This window comes from Crinia signifera, chromosome 9 (genome assembly GCF_055691185.1).
Source record: "Crinia signifera chromosome 9, ASM5569118v1, whole genome shotgun sequence".
NCBI classification, from domain to species: domain Eukaryota; kingdom Metazoa; phylum Chordata; class Amphibia; order Anura; family Myobatrachidae; genus Crinia; species Crinia signifera.
In genome coordinates this window covers 168945450-168962769 of record NC_139225.1, presented here as the reverse complement: position 1 = coordinate 168962769, position 17320 = coordinate 168945450, and the positions used below count along the sequence as shown (strand labels likewise).

Below are 17320 nucleotides of genomic sequence, written 5' to 3'. Positions count from 1 at the left end.
CCCTGTTACCCTACGGCGTGCCTCTGCCCCCTCCCCGTTACCCTACAGTGTGACTCTGCCCCCTCCCTGTTACCCTACGGTATGTCTCTGCCCCCTCTCGGTTACCCTACAGTGTGTCTCTGCCCCCTCCCCGTTACCCTACGGTGTGACTCTGCCCCCTCCCTGTTACCCTACAGTGTGTCTCTGCCCCCTCCCTGTTACCCTTCGGCGTGCCACTGCCCCCTCCCTGTTATCCTACTGTGTGCCTCTGCCCCCTCCCTGTTACCCTACGGCGTGCCTCTGCCCCCTCCCCGTTACCCTACGGTGTGTCTCTGCCCCCTCTCGGTTACCCTACGGTGTGTCTCTGCCCCCTCTCGGTTACCCTACAGTGTGTCTCTGCCCCCTTCCCGTTACCCTACGGTGTGTCTCTGCCCCTCTCGGTTACCCTACGGTGTGTCTCTGCCCCCTCCCCGTTACCCTACGGTGTGTCTCTGCCCCCTCTCGGTTACCCTACAGTGTGACTCTGCCCCCTCCCCGTTACCCTACCGTGTGTCTCTGCCCCCTCTCGGTTACCCTACGGTGTGTCTCTGCCCCCTCCCCGTTACCCTACGGTGTGTCTCTGCCCCCTCCCCGTTACCCTACGGTGTGTCTCTGCCCCCTCTCGGTTACCCTACAGTGTGTCTCTGCCCCCTCCCCGTTACCCTACGGTGTGTCTCTGCCCCCTCTCGGTTACCCTACGGTGTGTCTCTGCCCCCTCCCCGTTACCCTACAGTGTGACTCTGCCCCCTTCCCGTTACCCTACGGTGTGTCTCTGCCCCTCTCGGTTACCCTACGGTGTGTCTCTGCCCCCTCCCCGTTACCCTACGGTGTGTCTCTGCCCCCTCTCGGTTACCCTACAGTGTGACTCTGCCCCCTCCCCGTTACCCTACCGTGTGTCTCTGCCCCCTCTCGGTTACCCTACGGTGTGTCTCTGCCCCCTCCCCGTTACCCTACGGTGTGTCTCTGCCCCCTCTCGGTTACCCTACAGTGTGTCTCTGCCCCCTCCCCGTTACCCTACGGTGTGTCTCTGCCCCCTCTCGGTTACCCTACGGTGTGTCTCTGCCCCCTCCCCGTTACCCTACAGTGTGACTCTGCCCCCTCCCCGTTACCCTACGGCGTGCCTCTGCCCCCTCCCCGTTACCCTACAGTGTGTCTCTGCCCCCTCCCCGTTACCCTACGGCGTGTCTCTGCCCCCTCTCGGTTACCCTACAGTGTGTCTCTGCCCCTCTCGGTTACCCTACAGTGTGTCTCTGCCCCCCCTCGGTTACCCTACGGTGTGTCTCTGCCCCCTCCCCGTTACCCTACGGTGTGTCTCTGCCCCCTCCCCGTTACCCTACAGTGTGTCTCTGCCCCCTCTTGGTTACCCTACGGTGTGTCTCTGCCCCCTCTTGGTTACCCTACGGTGTGTCTCTGCCCCTCTCGGTTACCCTACGGTGTGTCTCTGCCCCCTTCCCGTTACCCTACAGTGTGTCTCTGCCCCTCTCGGTTACCCTACAGTGTGTCTCTGCCCCTCTCGGTTACCCTACAGTGTGTCTCTGCCCCCTTCCCGTTACCCTACAGTGTGTCTCTGCCCCTCTCGGTTACCCTACAGTGTGTCTCTGCCCCTCTCGGTTACCCTACGGTGTGTCTCTGCCCCTCTCGGTTACCCTACAGTGTGTCTCTGCCCCCTTCCCGTTACCCTACAGTGTGTGTCTGCCCCTCTCGGTTACCCTACAGTGTGTCTCTGCCCCCTCCCCGTTACCCTACAGTGTGTCTCTGCCCCTCTCGATTACCCTACAGTGTGTCTCTGCCCCTCTCGGTTACCCTACAGTGTGTCTCTGCCCCCTCCCTGTTACCCTACGGCGTGCCTCTGCCCCCTCCCCGTTACCCGTATGTACACAAAGATTTAGCAGCGCTCTTGTTTAATGATGAGTGAATGCCACTTATAATTAATATATTTTAATAATAAAGGTTAACAATCTTAGAATATTTAGAATGCATCTGAGTGCAAAATGACAAAAATATACATATAAAAATTGTACAATGACATAAAAACGTACAACAATAAAAGGAGTTGTACCAATAAATTGGCTTTGTAGCCAGATCTCACGTGGAGAGAAGAGTCCAAATGGGGGTGCCAATGGGTCCTGCACTGTCCACCCTGTAATAGTCCCAAAGATCAATGGAGTCCAAATTGTGCGGCAATGACTATTCCTGTGTGCCAATCGAGGGAGTGGCTGTTTGTTGTGAGCCTGACCTGCAACCTCGTGGTCAATTGTATCCAATCAAAAGGGAAATTAGCCGACTTCCAAATGATAGGGACCTGGTGGTCAGAGTAGTGAGCAGGTGTGGATTCAGATATCTCCACAGATCTGTAACAGCACAGTACCACCGACGCGTTTCACTGGTCTATGCCAGCTTTTATCAAGGTTCCCTCCCCGTTACCCTACTGTGTGCCTCTGCCCCCTCCCCGTTACCCTACTGTGTGCCACTGCCACCTCCCCGTTACCCTACGGTGTGCCTCTGCCCCCTCCCCATTATCCCACAGTGTGACACCCCTCCTGTGATGGTTACCCCTCAGAGACCCTAGTGGCTGCTTAGTAGAGTTTGCAGTGAGCAGTCTCTGTTTTCCCAATTGCATAGTACCTGAAAGGCTCTTATCCACCACATGTATATAACTACGAGACGGACGAGATGTATGACCCTGCTCAGATCCGGCCCTAACCAAGGTTTATCAATGCTTCGATGCATACACCTGGACAAGCTGAAGTGAACACCGTGCTGCGACTAGATATAGCCGTCTTTCACTCCATAGAAGTCTATGGCATACGCATATGTACTCACATGCTCATCATAGACAGGGGCACACTAGTTGCACCATCCATGGGGGTGGAGCATGGCTACATCCAGCACAGTACCCATCACCCAGCATGTCCATGAAGCCTTACCCCGCTGGATCAGACAGTGGTAGAAGGTAACAGTAAATGACTCCACAGACAAAACTAGAACTTTGTGGGAGGGCATAGCGAGAGGCAGGGCGAAAGGGAGGGGATAGTGAGAGGTAGGGCAGTAGCGAGCGATTAGTGAGAGGCAGGCGGTAGCGAGGGATTAGTGAGAGGAAGGGCGGTAGCGAGGGATTAGTGAGATGAAGGGCGGTAGCGAGGGATTAGTGAGAGGAAGGGCGGTAGCGAGGGATTAGTGAGAGGAAGGGCGGTAGCGAGGGATTAGTGAGAGGCAGGGCGGTAGGGAGGGATTAGTGAGAGGCAGGGCGGTAGGGAGGGATTAGTGAGAGGCAGGTTGGTAGGGAGGGATTAGTGAGAGGCAGGTTGGTAGGGAGGGATTAGTGAGAGGCAGGGCGGTAGGGAGGGATTAGTGAGAGGCAGGGCGGTAGGGAGGGATTAGTGAGAGGCAGGGCGGTAGGGAGGGATTAGTGAGAGGAAGGGCGGTAGCGAGGGATTAGTGAGAGGCAGGGCGGTAGGGAGGGATTAGTGAGAGGCAGGGCGGTAGGGAGGGATTAGTGAGAGGCAGGGCGGTAGGGAGGGATTAGTGAGAGGCAGGGCGGTAGGGAGGGATTAGTGAGAGGCAGGGCGGTAGGGAGGGATTAGTGAGAGGCAGGGCGGTAGGGAGGGATTAGTGAGAGGCAGGGCGGAAGCGAGGGATTAGTGAGAGGCAGGGCGGAAGCGAGGGATTAGTGAGAGGCAGGGCGGTAGCGAGGGATTAGTGAGAGGCAGGGGGCTAGCGATGGTATGGGGAGAGGCAGGGCGGTAGCGAGGGATTAGTGAGAGGCAGGGCGGTAGCAAAGGAATTAGTGAGAGGCAGATTGGTAGAGAGGGGATAGTGAGACACAGGGGGCTAGCGATGATATAGGGAGAGGCAGGGCGGTAGGGAGGGATTAGTGAGAGGCAGGGGGCTAGCGATGATATAGGGAGAGGCAGGGCGGTAGCGAGGGAATAGTGAGACACAGGGGGATAGCGATGATATAGGGAGAGGCAGGGCGGTAGCGAGGGAATAGTGAGACACAGGGGGATAGCGATGATATAGGGAGAGGCAGGGCGGTAGCGAGGGATTAGTGAGAGGCAGGGCGGTAGAGAGGGAATTGTGAGACACAGGGTGCTAGCGATGATATAGGGAGAGGCAGGGCGGTAGCGAGGGAATAGTGAGACACAGGGGGCTAGCGATGATATAGGGAGAGGCAGGGCGGTAGCGAGGGATTAGTGAGAGGCAGGTTGGTAGAGAGGGGATAGTGAGACACAGGGTGCTAGCGATGATATAGGGAGAGGCAGGGCGGTAGCGAGGGAATAGTGAGACACAGGGGGATAGCGATGATATAGGGAGAGGCAGGGCGGTAGCGAGGGATTAGTGAGAGGCAGGGCGGTAGAGAGGGAATTGTGAGACACAGGGTGCTAGCGATGATATAGGGAGAGGCAGGGCGGTAGCGAGGGAATAGTGAGACACAGGGGGCTAGCGATGATATAGGGAGAGGCAGGGCGGTAGCGAGGGATTAGTGAGAGGCAGGTTGGTAGAGAGGGGATAGTGAGACACAGGGTGCTAGCGATGATATAGGGAGAGGCAGGGCGGTAGCGAGGGAATAGTGAGAGGCAGGTTGGTAGAGAGGGGATAGTGAGACACAGGGCGGTAGAGAGGGGATAGTGAGACACGGAGCTAGCCATGATATAGGGAGAGGCAGGGCGGTAGCAAGGGAATAGTGAGAGGCAGGTTGGTAGAGAGGGGAAAGTGAGACACAGGGGGCTAGCCATGATATAGGGAGAGGCAGGGCGGTAGAGAGGGGATAGTGAGACACAGGGGGCTAGCCATGATATAGGGAGAGGCAGGGCGGTAGAGAGGGGATAGTGAGACACAGGGGGCTAGCGATGATATAGGGAGAGGCAGGGCGGTAGCGAGGGAATAGTGAGAGGCAGGTTGGTAGAGAGGGGATAGTGAGACACAGGGCGGTAGAGAGGGGATAGTGAGACACAGGGCGGTAGAGAGGGAATAGTGAGACACAGGGGGCTAGCGATGATATAGGGAGAGGCAGGTTGGTAGAGAGGGGATAGTGAGACACAGGGGGCTAGCGATGATATAGGGAGAGGCAGGGCGGTAGCAAGGGAATAGTGAGAGGCAGGTTGGTAGAGAGGGGATAGTGAGACACAGGGCGGTAGAGAGGGGATAGTGAGACACAGGGTGCTAGCGATGATATAGGGAGAGGCAGGGCGGTAGCAAGGGAATAGTGAGAGGCAGGTTGGTAGAGAGGGGATAGTGAGACACAGGGCGGTAGAGAGGGGATAGTGAGACACAGGGGGCTAGCGATGATATAGGGAGAGGCAGGGCGGTAGCGAGGGAATAGTGAGAGGCAGGTTGGTAGAGAGGGGATAGTGAGACACAGGGCGGTAGAGAGGGGATAGTGAGACACAGGGGGCTAGCGATGATATAGGGAGAGGCAGGTTGGTAGAGAGGGAATAGTGAGACACAGGGGGCTAGCGATGATATAGGGAGAGGCAGGGCGGTAGCAAGGGAATAGTGAGAGGCAGGTTGGTAGAGAGGGGATAGTGAGACACAGGGGGCTAGCGATGATATAGGGAGAGGCAGGGCGGTAGCAAGGGAATAGTGAGAGGCAGGTTGGTAGAGAGGGGATAGTGAGACACAGGTTGGTAGAGAGGGGATAGTGAGACACAGGGGGCTAGCGATGATATAGGGAGAGGCAGGGCGGTAGCGAGGGAATAGTGAGAGGCAGGTTGGTAGAGAGGGGATAGTGAGACACAGGGCGGTAGAGAGGGGATAGTGAGACACAGGGCGGTAGAGAGGGGATAGTGAGACACAGGGGGCTAGCGATGATATAGGGAGAGGCAGGTTGGTAGAGAGGGGATAGTGAGACACAGGGGTCTAGCGATGATATAGGGAGAGGCAGGGCGGTAGCAAGGGAATAGTGAGACACAGGTTGGTAGAGAGGGGATAGTGAGACACAGGTTGGTAGAGAGGGGATAGTGAGACACAGGGGGCTAGCGATGATATAGGGAGAGGCAGGGATGGCATGGTGAGATGCAGGGTGCTAGGGAGGATGTAGTAAGACGCAGGATGCTAGGGAGGGCATGGAGAGATACAGACACGGGCGAGATCCCCGTGTCACGCACTTACTGACACACATACACATACATTGTCTTCTACTTCCTAGCTGCTGGATTACTCGGTTCCTTTTCTTGCTCCATCTAATGGCTACCTGCACCAGTCAGACATAGTAGGAGCAGGCAGGTGGCTGCTCACAGTCACAGATCACCAGGCCCTGGGTGTGGCCCAATTACGGACCTCCGTAGCCACGCCTCTGTCTATGTTAAATACATCCCTCAGTGTAGCAGCAGCAGCAGGCACATCAAGCCGGCCAGCAGAGGGGATGCGGGACCCGGCCAGTTGTAGATAAATCATTGCAAAACTCCCACTGACCCGGTTTAGCCGGTCCTGGACAATGCCTAGGGCCGATTCTGACCCTGCATCATTATTGGACCTGCACATACATTTCTGTCTCATTACATGCTGCGGTCAGTGGTGTAGCTAGGTGCCACGGCGCCCGGAGCAAGGGCATGTTTCGCGCCCCTCCAATATGTAGTAGGTGAGGCTCCTGCGCAGTGAAAAGTGGGCACGGACCAACATTATACCACACACCGTAATGCCCATTACATACTATATAACACACCGTAATGCCCATTACATACTATATAACACACCGTAATGCCCATTACATACTATATAACACACCGCAATGCCCATTACATACTATATAACACACCATAATGCCCATTACATACTATATAACACACCGTAATGCCCATTACATACTATATAACACACCGCAATGCCCATTACATACTATATAACACACCGTAATGCCCATTACATACTATATAACACACCGTAATGCCCATTACATACTATATAACACACCATAATGCCCATTACATACTATATAACACACCGTAATGCCCATTACATACTATATAACACACCGCAATGCCCATTACATACTATATAACACACCGTGATGCCCATTACATACTATATAACACACCGTAATGCCCATTACATACTATATAACACACCGTAATGCCCATGACATACTATATAACACAGCGTAATGCCCATCACATACTATATAACACACCGTAATGCCCATGACATACTATATAACACACCGTAATGCCCATTACATACTATATATCACACCGTGATGCCCATTACATACTATATAACACACCGTAATGCCCATTACATACTATATAACACACCGTAATGCCCATTACATACTATATAACACACCGCAATGCCCATTACATACTATATAACACACCGTAATGCCCATTACATACTATATAACACACCGTAATGCCCATTACATACTATATAACACACCGCAATGCCCATTACATACTATATAACACACCGTAATGCCCATTACATACTATATAACACACCGTAATGCCCATTACATACTATATAACACACCATAATGCCCATTACATACTATATAACACACCGTAATGCCCATTACATACTATATAACACACCGCAATGCCCATTACATACTATATAACACACCGTGATGCCCATTACATACTATATAACACACCGTAATGCCCATTACATACTATATAACACACCGTAATGCCCATGACATACTATATAACACAGCGTAATGCCCATCACATACTATATAACACACCGTAATGCCCATGACATACTATATAACACACCGTAATGCCCATTACATACTATATAACACACCGTAATGCCCATTACATGCTATATAACACACGGTAATGACCATTACATACTATATAACACACCGTAATGCCCATTACATGCTATATAACACACCGTAATGCCCATTACATACTATATAACACCGTAATGCCCATTACATACTATATAACACACTGTAATGCCCATTACATACTATATAACACACCGTAATGCCCATTACATACTATATAACACACCGTAATGCCCATTACATACTATATAACACCGTAATGCCCATCACATACTATATAACACACCGTAATGCCCATCACATACTATATAACACACCGTAATGCCCATCACATACTATATAACACACCGTAATGCCCATTACATACTGTATAACACACCGTAATGCCCATTACATACTATATAACACCGTAATGCCCATTACATACTATATATCACACCGTAATGCCCATTACATACTATATAACACAGCGTAATGCCCATTACATACTATATAACACACTGTAATGCCCATTACATACTATATAACTCGCCGTAATGCCCATTACGTACTATATAACACACCGCAATGCCCATTACATACTATATAACACACCGTAATGCCCATTACATACTATATAACACACCGTAATGCCCATGACATACTATATAACACACCGTAATGCCCATCACATACTATATAACACACCGTAATGCCCATCACATACTATATAACACACCGTAATGCCCATCACATACTATATAACACACCGTAATGCCCATCACATACTATATAACACACCGTAATGCCCATGACATACTATATAACACACCGTAATGCCCATGACATACTATATAACACACCGTAATGCCCATGACATACTATATAACACACCGTAATGCCCATTACATGCTATATAACACACCGTAATGCCCATGACATACTATATAACACACCGTAATGCCCATTACATACTATATAACACACCGTAATGCCCATTACATACTATATAACACCGTAATGCCCATTACATACTATATAACTCGCCGTAATGCCCATTACGTACTATATAACACACCGCAATGCCCATTACATACTATATAACACACCGTAATGCCCATTACATACTATATAACACACCGTAATGCCCATGACATACTATATAACACACCGTAATGCCCATCACATACTATATAACACACCGTAATGCCCATCACATACTATATAACACACCGTAATGCCCATGACATACTATATAACACACCGTAATGCCCATGACATACTATATAACACACCGTAATGCCCATGACATACTATATAACACACCGTAATGCCCATTACATGCTATATAACACACCGTAATGCCCATGACATACTATATAACACACCGTAATGCCCATTACATACTATATAACACACCGTAATGCCCATTACATACTATATAACACACCGTAATGCCCATGACATACTATATAACACACCGTAATGCCCATGACATACTATATAACACACCGTAATGCCCATTACATACTATATAACACAGCGTAATGCCCATTACATACTATATAACACAGCGTAATGCCCATTACATACTATATAACACACTGTAATGCCCATTACATACTATATAACACAATGTAATGCCCATTACATACTATATAACACACCGTAATGCCCATTACATACTATATAACACAGCGTAATGCCCATTACATACTATATAACACACCGCAATGCCCATGACATACTATATAACACACCATAATGCCCATTACATACTATATAACACACCGTAATCCCCTTTACATACTATATAACACACCGTAATGCCTATTACATACTATATAACACACCTAAATGCCCATTACATACTATATAACACACGGTAATGCCCATTACATACTATATAACACACCGTAATGCCCATTACATACTATATAACACACCGCAATGCCCATTACATACTATATAACACACCGTAATGCCCATTACATACTATATAACACACCGTAATGCCCATTACATACTATATAACACACGGTAATGCCCATGACATACTATATAACACACCGTAATGCCCATTACATACTATATAACACACCGCAATGCCCATTACATACTATATAACACACCGTAATGCCCATTACATACTATATAACACACCGTAATGCCCATTACATACTATATAACACACGGTAATGCCCATTACATACTATATAACACACCGTAATGCCCATTACATACTATATAACACACCGTAATGCCCATTACATACTATATAACACACCGTAATGCCCATTACATACTATATAACACACCGTAATGCCCATTACATACTATATAACACACCGCAATGCCCATTACATACTATATAACACACCGTGATGCCCATTACATACTATATAACACACCGTAATGCCCATCACATACTATATAACACACCGTAATGCCCATGACATACTATATAACACAGCGTAATGCCCATCACATACTATATAACACACCGTAATGCCCATGACATACTATATAACACACCGTAATGCCCATGACATACTATATAACACACCGTAATGCCCAGTACATACTATATAACACACCGTAATGCCCATTACGTACTATATAACACACCGTAATGCCCATTACGTACTATATAACACACCGTGATGCCCAGTACATACTATATAACACACCGTGATGCCCAGTACATAATATATAACACTCTGCAATGCCCATTACATACTATATAACACACCGTAATGCCCATTACATACTATATAACACACCGTAATGCCCATTACATACTATATAACACACCGTAATGCCCATTACATACTATATAACACACCGTAATGCCCATTACATACTATATAACACACCGTAATGCCCATTACATACTATATAACACTCCGTAATGCCCATTACATACTATATAACACACCACAATGCCCATTACATACTATATAACACACCACAATGCCCATTACATACTATATAACACACCGCAATGCCCATTACATACTATATAACACTCCGTAATGCCCATTACATACTATATAACACACCACAATGCCCATTACATACTATATAACACACCGTAATGCCCATTACATACTATATAACACACCGTAATGCCCATTACATACTATATAACACATCGTAATGCCCATTACATACTATATAACACACCGTAACGCCCATTACATACTATATAACACACCATAATGCCCATTACATACTATATAACACACCGTAATGCCCATTACATACTATATAACACACCGCAATGCCCATTACATACTATATTACACACCGTAATGCCCATGACATACTATATAACACACCACAATGCCCATTACATACTATATAACACACCGTAATGCCCATTACATACTATATAACACTCCGTAATGCCCATTACATACTATATAACACACCACAATGCCCATTACATACTATATAACACACCACAATGCCCATTACATACTATATAACACACCGCAATGCCCATTACATACTATATAACACACCACAATGCCCATTACATACTATATAACACACCACAATGCCCATTACATACTATATAACACTCCGTAATGCCCATTACATACTATATAACACACCACAATGCCCATTACATACTATATAACACACCGCAATGCCCATTACATACTATATAACACACCGTAATGCCCATTACATACTATATAACACACCGTAATGCCCATTACATACTATATAACACACCGTAATGCCCATTACATACTATATAACACACCGTGATGCCCAGTACATAATATATAACACTCTGCAATGCCCATTACATACTATATAACACACCGTAATGCCCATTACATACTATATAACACACCGTAATGCCCATTACATACTATATAACACACCGTAATGCCCATTACATACTATATAACACACCGTAATGCCCATTACATACTATATAACACACCGTAATGCCCATTACATACTATATAACACTCCGTAATGCCCATTACATACTATATAACACACCACAATGCCCATTACATACTATATAACACACCACAATGCCCATTACATACTATATAACACACCGCAATGCCCATTACATACTATATAACACTCCGTAATGCCCATTACATACTATATAACACACCACAATGCCCATTACATACTATATAACACACCGTAATGCCCATTACATACTATATAACACACCGTAATGCCCATTACATACTATATAACACATCGTAACGCCCATTACATACTATATAACACACCGTAACGCCCATTACATACTATATAACACACCATAATGCCCATTACATACTATATAACACACCGTAATGCCCATTACATACTATATAACACACCGCAATGCCCATTACATACTATATTACACACCGTAATGCCCATGACATACTATATAACACACCGTAACGCACATTACATACTATATAACACACCGTAATGCCCATTACATACTATATAACATACCGTAATGCCCATTACATACTATATAACAAACCGTAATGCCCATTACATACTATATAACACACCGTAATGCCCATTACATACTATATAACACACCGTAATGCCCATTACATACTATATAACACACCGTAATGCCCATTACATACTATATAACACACCGTAATGCCCATTACATACTATATATCACACCGTAATGCCCATTACATACTATATATCACACCGTAATGCCCATTACATACTATATAACACACTGTAATGCCCATTACATACTATATAACACACCGCAATGCCCATTACATACTATATAACACAGCGTAATGCCCATTACATACTATATAACACACCGTAATGCCCATTACATACTATATAACACACCGTAATGCCCAGTACATACTATATAACACACCGTAATGCCCATTACATACTATATAACACACCGTAATGCCCATTACATACTATATAACACACCGCAATGCCCATTACATACTATATAACACACAGTAATGCCCATTACATACTATATAACACACCGTAATGCCCATTACATACTATATAACACACCGTAATGCCCATTACATACTATATAACACACCGTAACGCCCATTACATACTATATAACACACCGTAACGCCCATTACATACTATATAACACACCGTAATGCCCATTACATACTATATAACACACCGTAACGCCCATTACATACTATATAACACACCGCAATGCCCATGACATACTATATAACACACCGTAATGCCCATTACATACTATATAACACACCGTAATGCCCATTACATACTATATAACACACCGTAATGCCCATTACATACTATATAAAAAACCCAGCAATGCCCATGACATACTATATAACACACCGTAATGCCCATTACATACTATATAACACACCGTAATGCCCATTACATACTATATAACACACCGTAATGCCCATTACATACTATATAACACACTGTAATGCCCATTACATACTATATAACACACCGTAATGCCCATTACATACTATATAACACACCGTAATGCCCAGTACATACTATATAACACACCGTAATGCCCAGTACATACTATATAACACACCGTAATGCCCAGTACATACTATATAACACACCGTAATGCCCATCACATACTATATAACACACCGTAATGCCCATCACATACTATATAACACACCGTAATGCCCATTACATACTATATAACACACCGTAATGCCCATTACATACTATATAACACACCACAATGCCCATTACATACTATATAACACACCGTAATGCCCATTACATACTATATAACACACCGTGATGCCCATCACATACTATATAACACACCGTACTGCCCATTACATACTATATAACACACCGTAATGCCCATTACATACTATATAACACACCGTAATGCCCATTACATACTATATAACACACCGTAATGCCCATTACATACTATATAACACACCGTGATGCCCATCACATACTATATAACACACCGTACTGCCCATTACATACTATATAACACACCGTAATGCCCATTACATACTATATAACACACTGTAATGCCCATTACATACTATATAACACACCGTAATGCCCATTACATACTATATAACACACCGTAATGCCCATTACATACTATATAACACACCGTAATGCCCATTACATACTATATAACACACCGTAATGCCCAGTACCAAGGGGCTTCATACAGTCACTAATCCCACATGGATGCGCTGCTGCCCTCCACATACAAAGCATTCGCATAGGTGGGGGGTGAGCGGCATGCAGTCAGTAGTATAAATAGTAAGAAGCATTTACCTGTTTACCTATGTGCAATGCTGCATATAATAGTATAAGATAGAGAGGAGGAAGTTGCTCTCATCCTGCCGATATATTGAAGGCTATAACTTTATATGGAGTTCGTATTCATATATGAAAATAGGCGGCTATAGTTATAAACAGACTGCGGCAGGATCCGCTGTCAGCGGTAACGGCTGCTCACACTCTGCGGCAGTCTGTTTATAACCATAGCCGCCTATTTTCATATATGAATACGGACTCCATATAAAGTTTTTAGCTACTGGTGGGGAAACTCACAGTGACGGTCGGGCTGGGGGCTGTGGGGTCAGGAGCGGCTGCTGACATGCAATATGAAAATGACACGGCGGGCAGTGATTGACAGGGGGGCAGCAGGCTCAGGTACACAAAAAAGGCTGTCCGTCCTGTCCTGTGGGCCCCCCCGCCTCGCTCCCCGCTCCACGCTGTGTCCGGGAGAGAGCCGTGCTGCTATGTAAAATTCATATTTCCCGCTGGACCGCTAGCCAATAGGCTACAGTCCTGTGGCTTGTATGGATTTTATTGTTACCTGTGACATTTTCTGCATTGGGTTATGGTGGCCGTGCATGATGTGCGTTATACCACTGAGACGTCTGAGAACAGCTGTGGTGGCAACCTACAGTATATAATCATCATGTCTACTCTACTGCTGATAGAAAGTAATAGCCAGCTGTCCCCTCCCTTCTCTCACTGCAGGAGGACCAGCTGGGGCTGTCTCTTCTCACCCTAGAACAGCTGCAGTCACAGGAGACGCTCCAGAAGATCCAAGAGATTGCTCACCAGGTGTGAGACCTCAGACACTAGAACAGAGACAGCCGGGATACTGCAGACCGTGTTGTGTCACATTCACTACTCGTGTGAGGTCGAAGAGACGGCAAACTGAATATAACCTGTATACTAGTTTTGTTATGACAGTAATTCTTTTTATATGAGTAGGATTCGCTACAGATGGATCACACAGACACACACACACCTCCCGCCAGTTTATTCATAGCAACCACACACACACATGCCTGGGCACTTATTGATAGCGACCAATACACACAGACACCTTGGCCGGTTTATTTATAGCAACCACACCACACACAGACACACATAAGACTTCCTCCCCCACTGTTATTCAAGTTCACTTTTAGGTAATAGTATTTTTTGTTACATGACAAAGTGTCTATTTAGGAGAAGCCTCATGTGTCAGACACGGGTGATAGCATTAACCACTGGGAGTCAGTGGTGCCTTCTGGTATTGCTGTATGGTGGGAATGTCTGGTGTATGAGAACAATGTACAACACGACTGCCTCTTACAAGGTCCCAATGGTAATGCAGGTTGAGTATCCCTCGGGACCAGAAACATTTTGGATAACCGATTATTCCGTATTTCAGAATATTTTTTATATTTGAATGAGGTATCTTACATTTATGTTGTATTAAACACATGAAATACCCACAAATATATTTGATTTGTGCATGAAACAAGGTTTTAAAACATGAGACAAAGTTTGGTTCCTGTCTCAGACACTGGATGTAAATGCCAAGCAATCATTGTCTTGCACATATTTCTTGCCAGTTACATATCATGTCCCCAGTAATGCCAGTTTCATATCATGTCCCCAGTAATGCCAGTTTCATATCATGTCCCCAGTAGTGCCAGTTACATATCATGTCCCCAGTAGTGCCAGTTACATATCATGTCCCCAGTAATGCCAGTTTCATATCATGTCCCCAGTAGTGCCAGTTACATATCATGTCCCCAGTAGTGCCAGTTACATATCATGTCCCCAGTAGTGCCAGTTACATATCATGTCCTCAGTAGTGCCAGTTACATATCATGTCCCCAGTAGTGCCAGTTACATATCATGTCCTCAGTAGTGCCAGTTACATATCATGTCCCCAGTAGTGCCAGTTACATATCATGTCCCCAGTAGTGCCAGTTACATATCATGTCCCCAGTAGTGCCCGTTACATATCATGTCCCCAGTAGTGCCCGTTACATATCATGTCCCCAGTAGTGCCCGTTACATATCATGTCCCCAGTAGTGCCCGTTACATATCATGTCCCCAGTAGTGCCCGTTACATATCATGTCCCCAGTAGTGCCCGTTACATATCATGTCCCCAGTAGTGCCCGTTACATATCATGTCCCCAGTAGTGCCCGTTACAGATCATGTCCCCAGTAGTGCCCGTTACAGATCATGTCCCCAGTAGTGCCCGTTACAGATCATGTCCCCAGTAGTGCCCGTTACATATCATGTCCCCAGTAGTGCCCGTTACATATCATGTCCCCAGTAGTGCCCGTTACATATCATGTCCCCAGTAGTGCCCGTTACATATCATGTCCCCAGTAGTGCCCGTTACATATCATGTCCCCAGTAGTGCCCGTTACATATCATGTCCCCAGTAGTGCCCGTTGCATATCATGTCCCCAGTAGTGCCCGTTGCATATCATGTCCCCAGTAGTGCCAGTTGCATATCATGTCCCAGTAGTGCCAGTTGCATATCATGTCCCAGTAGTGCCAGTTGCATATCATGTCCCAGTAGTGACAGTTGCATATCATGTCCCAGTAGTGACAGTTGCATATGTCCCAGTAGTGCCAGTTGCATATCATGTCCCAGTAGTGCCAATTGCATATCATGTCCCCAGTAGTGCCAGTTGCATATCATGTCCCAGTAGTGCCAGTTGCATATCATGTCCCAGTAGTGCCAGTTGCATATCATGTCCCAGTAGTGACAGTTACATATGTCCCAGTAGTGCCAGTTGCATATCATGTCCCAGTAGTGTCAGTTACATATTATTTCCCCAGTAGTGTCAGTTACAGATGTCTGCAGTAGTGCCAGTTACATATCATGTCCCAGTAGTGCCAGTTACATATGTCCGCAGTTGTGCCAGTTGCATATCATGTCCCAGTAGTGCCAGTTGCATATCATGGTGCCAGTTGCATATCATGTCCCAGTAGTGCCAGTTGCATATCATGTCCCAGTAGTGACAGTTACATATGTCCCAGTAGTGCCAGTTGCATATCATGTCCCAGTAGTGTCAGTTACATATTATTTCCCCAGTAGTGTCAGTTACAGATGTCTGCAGTAGTGCCAGTTACATATCATGTCCCAGTAGTGCCAGTTACATATGTCCGCAGTTGTGCCAGTTGCATATCATGTCCCAGTAGTGCCAGTTGCATATCATGTCCCAGTAGTGCCAGTTGCATATCATGTCCCCAGTAGTGACAGTTACATATGTCCCAGTAGTGCCAGTTGCATATGTCCCAGTA

The 17320-nt window shown here is 46.3% G+C and overlaps 1 protein-coding gene across 1 annotated transcript in view; it reads left to right on the top strand.

The window, feature by feature from the left end:
• The window catches only part of ERCC2 (ERCC excision repair 2, TFIIH core complex helicase subunit), a 104717-nt gene extending 89212 nt beyond the window's left edge, over positions 1-15505 (top strand). Inside the window, exon 23 of the mRNA XM_083160434.1 lies at positions 14753-15505. Coding sequence (XP_083016560.1) covers positions 14753-14845 — 93 coding nt within the window. The 3' untranslated portion in view covers positions 14846-15505. The remainder of the gene's footprint in view (positions 1-14752) is intronic.
• The last annotated feature ends 1815 nt before the right edge of the window (positions 15506-17320 follow it).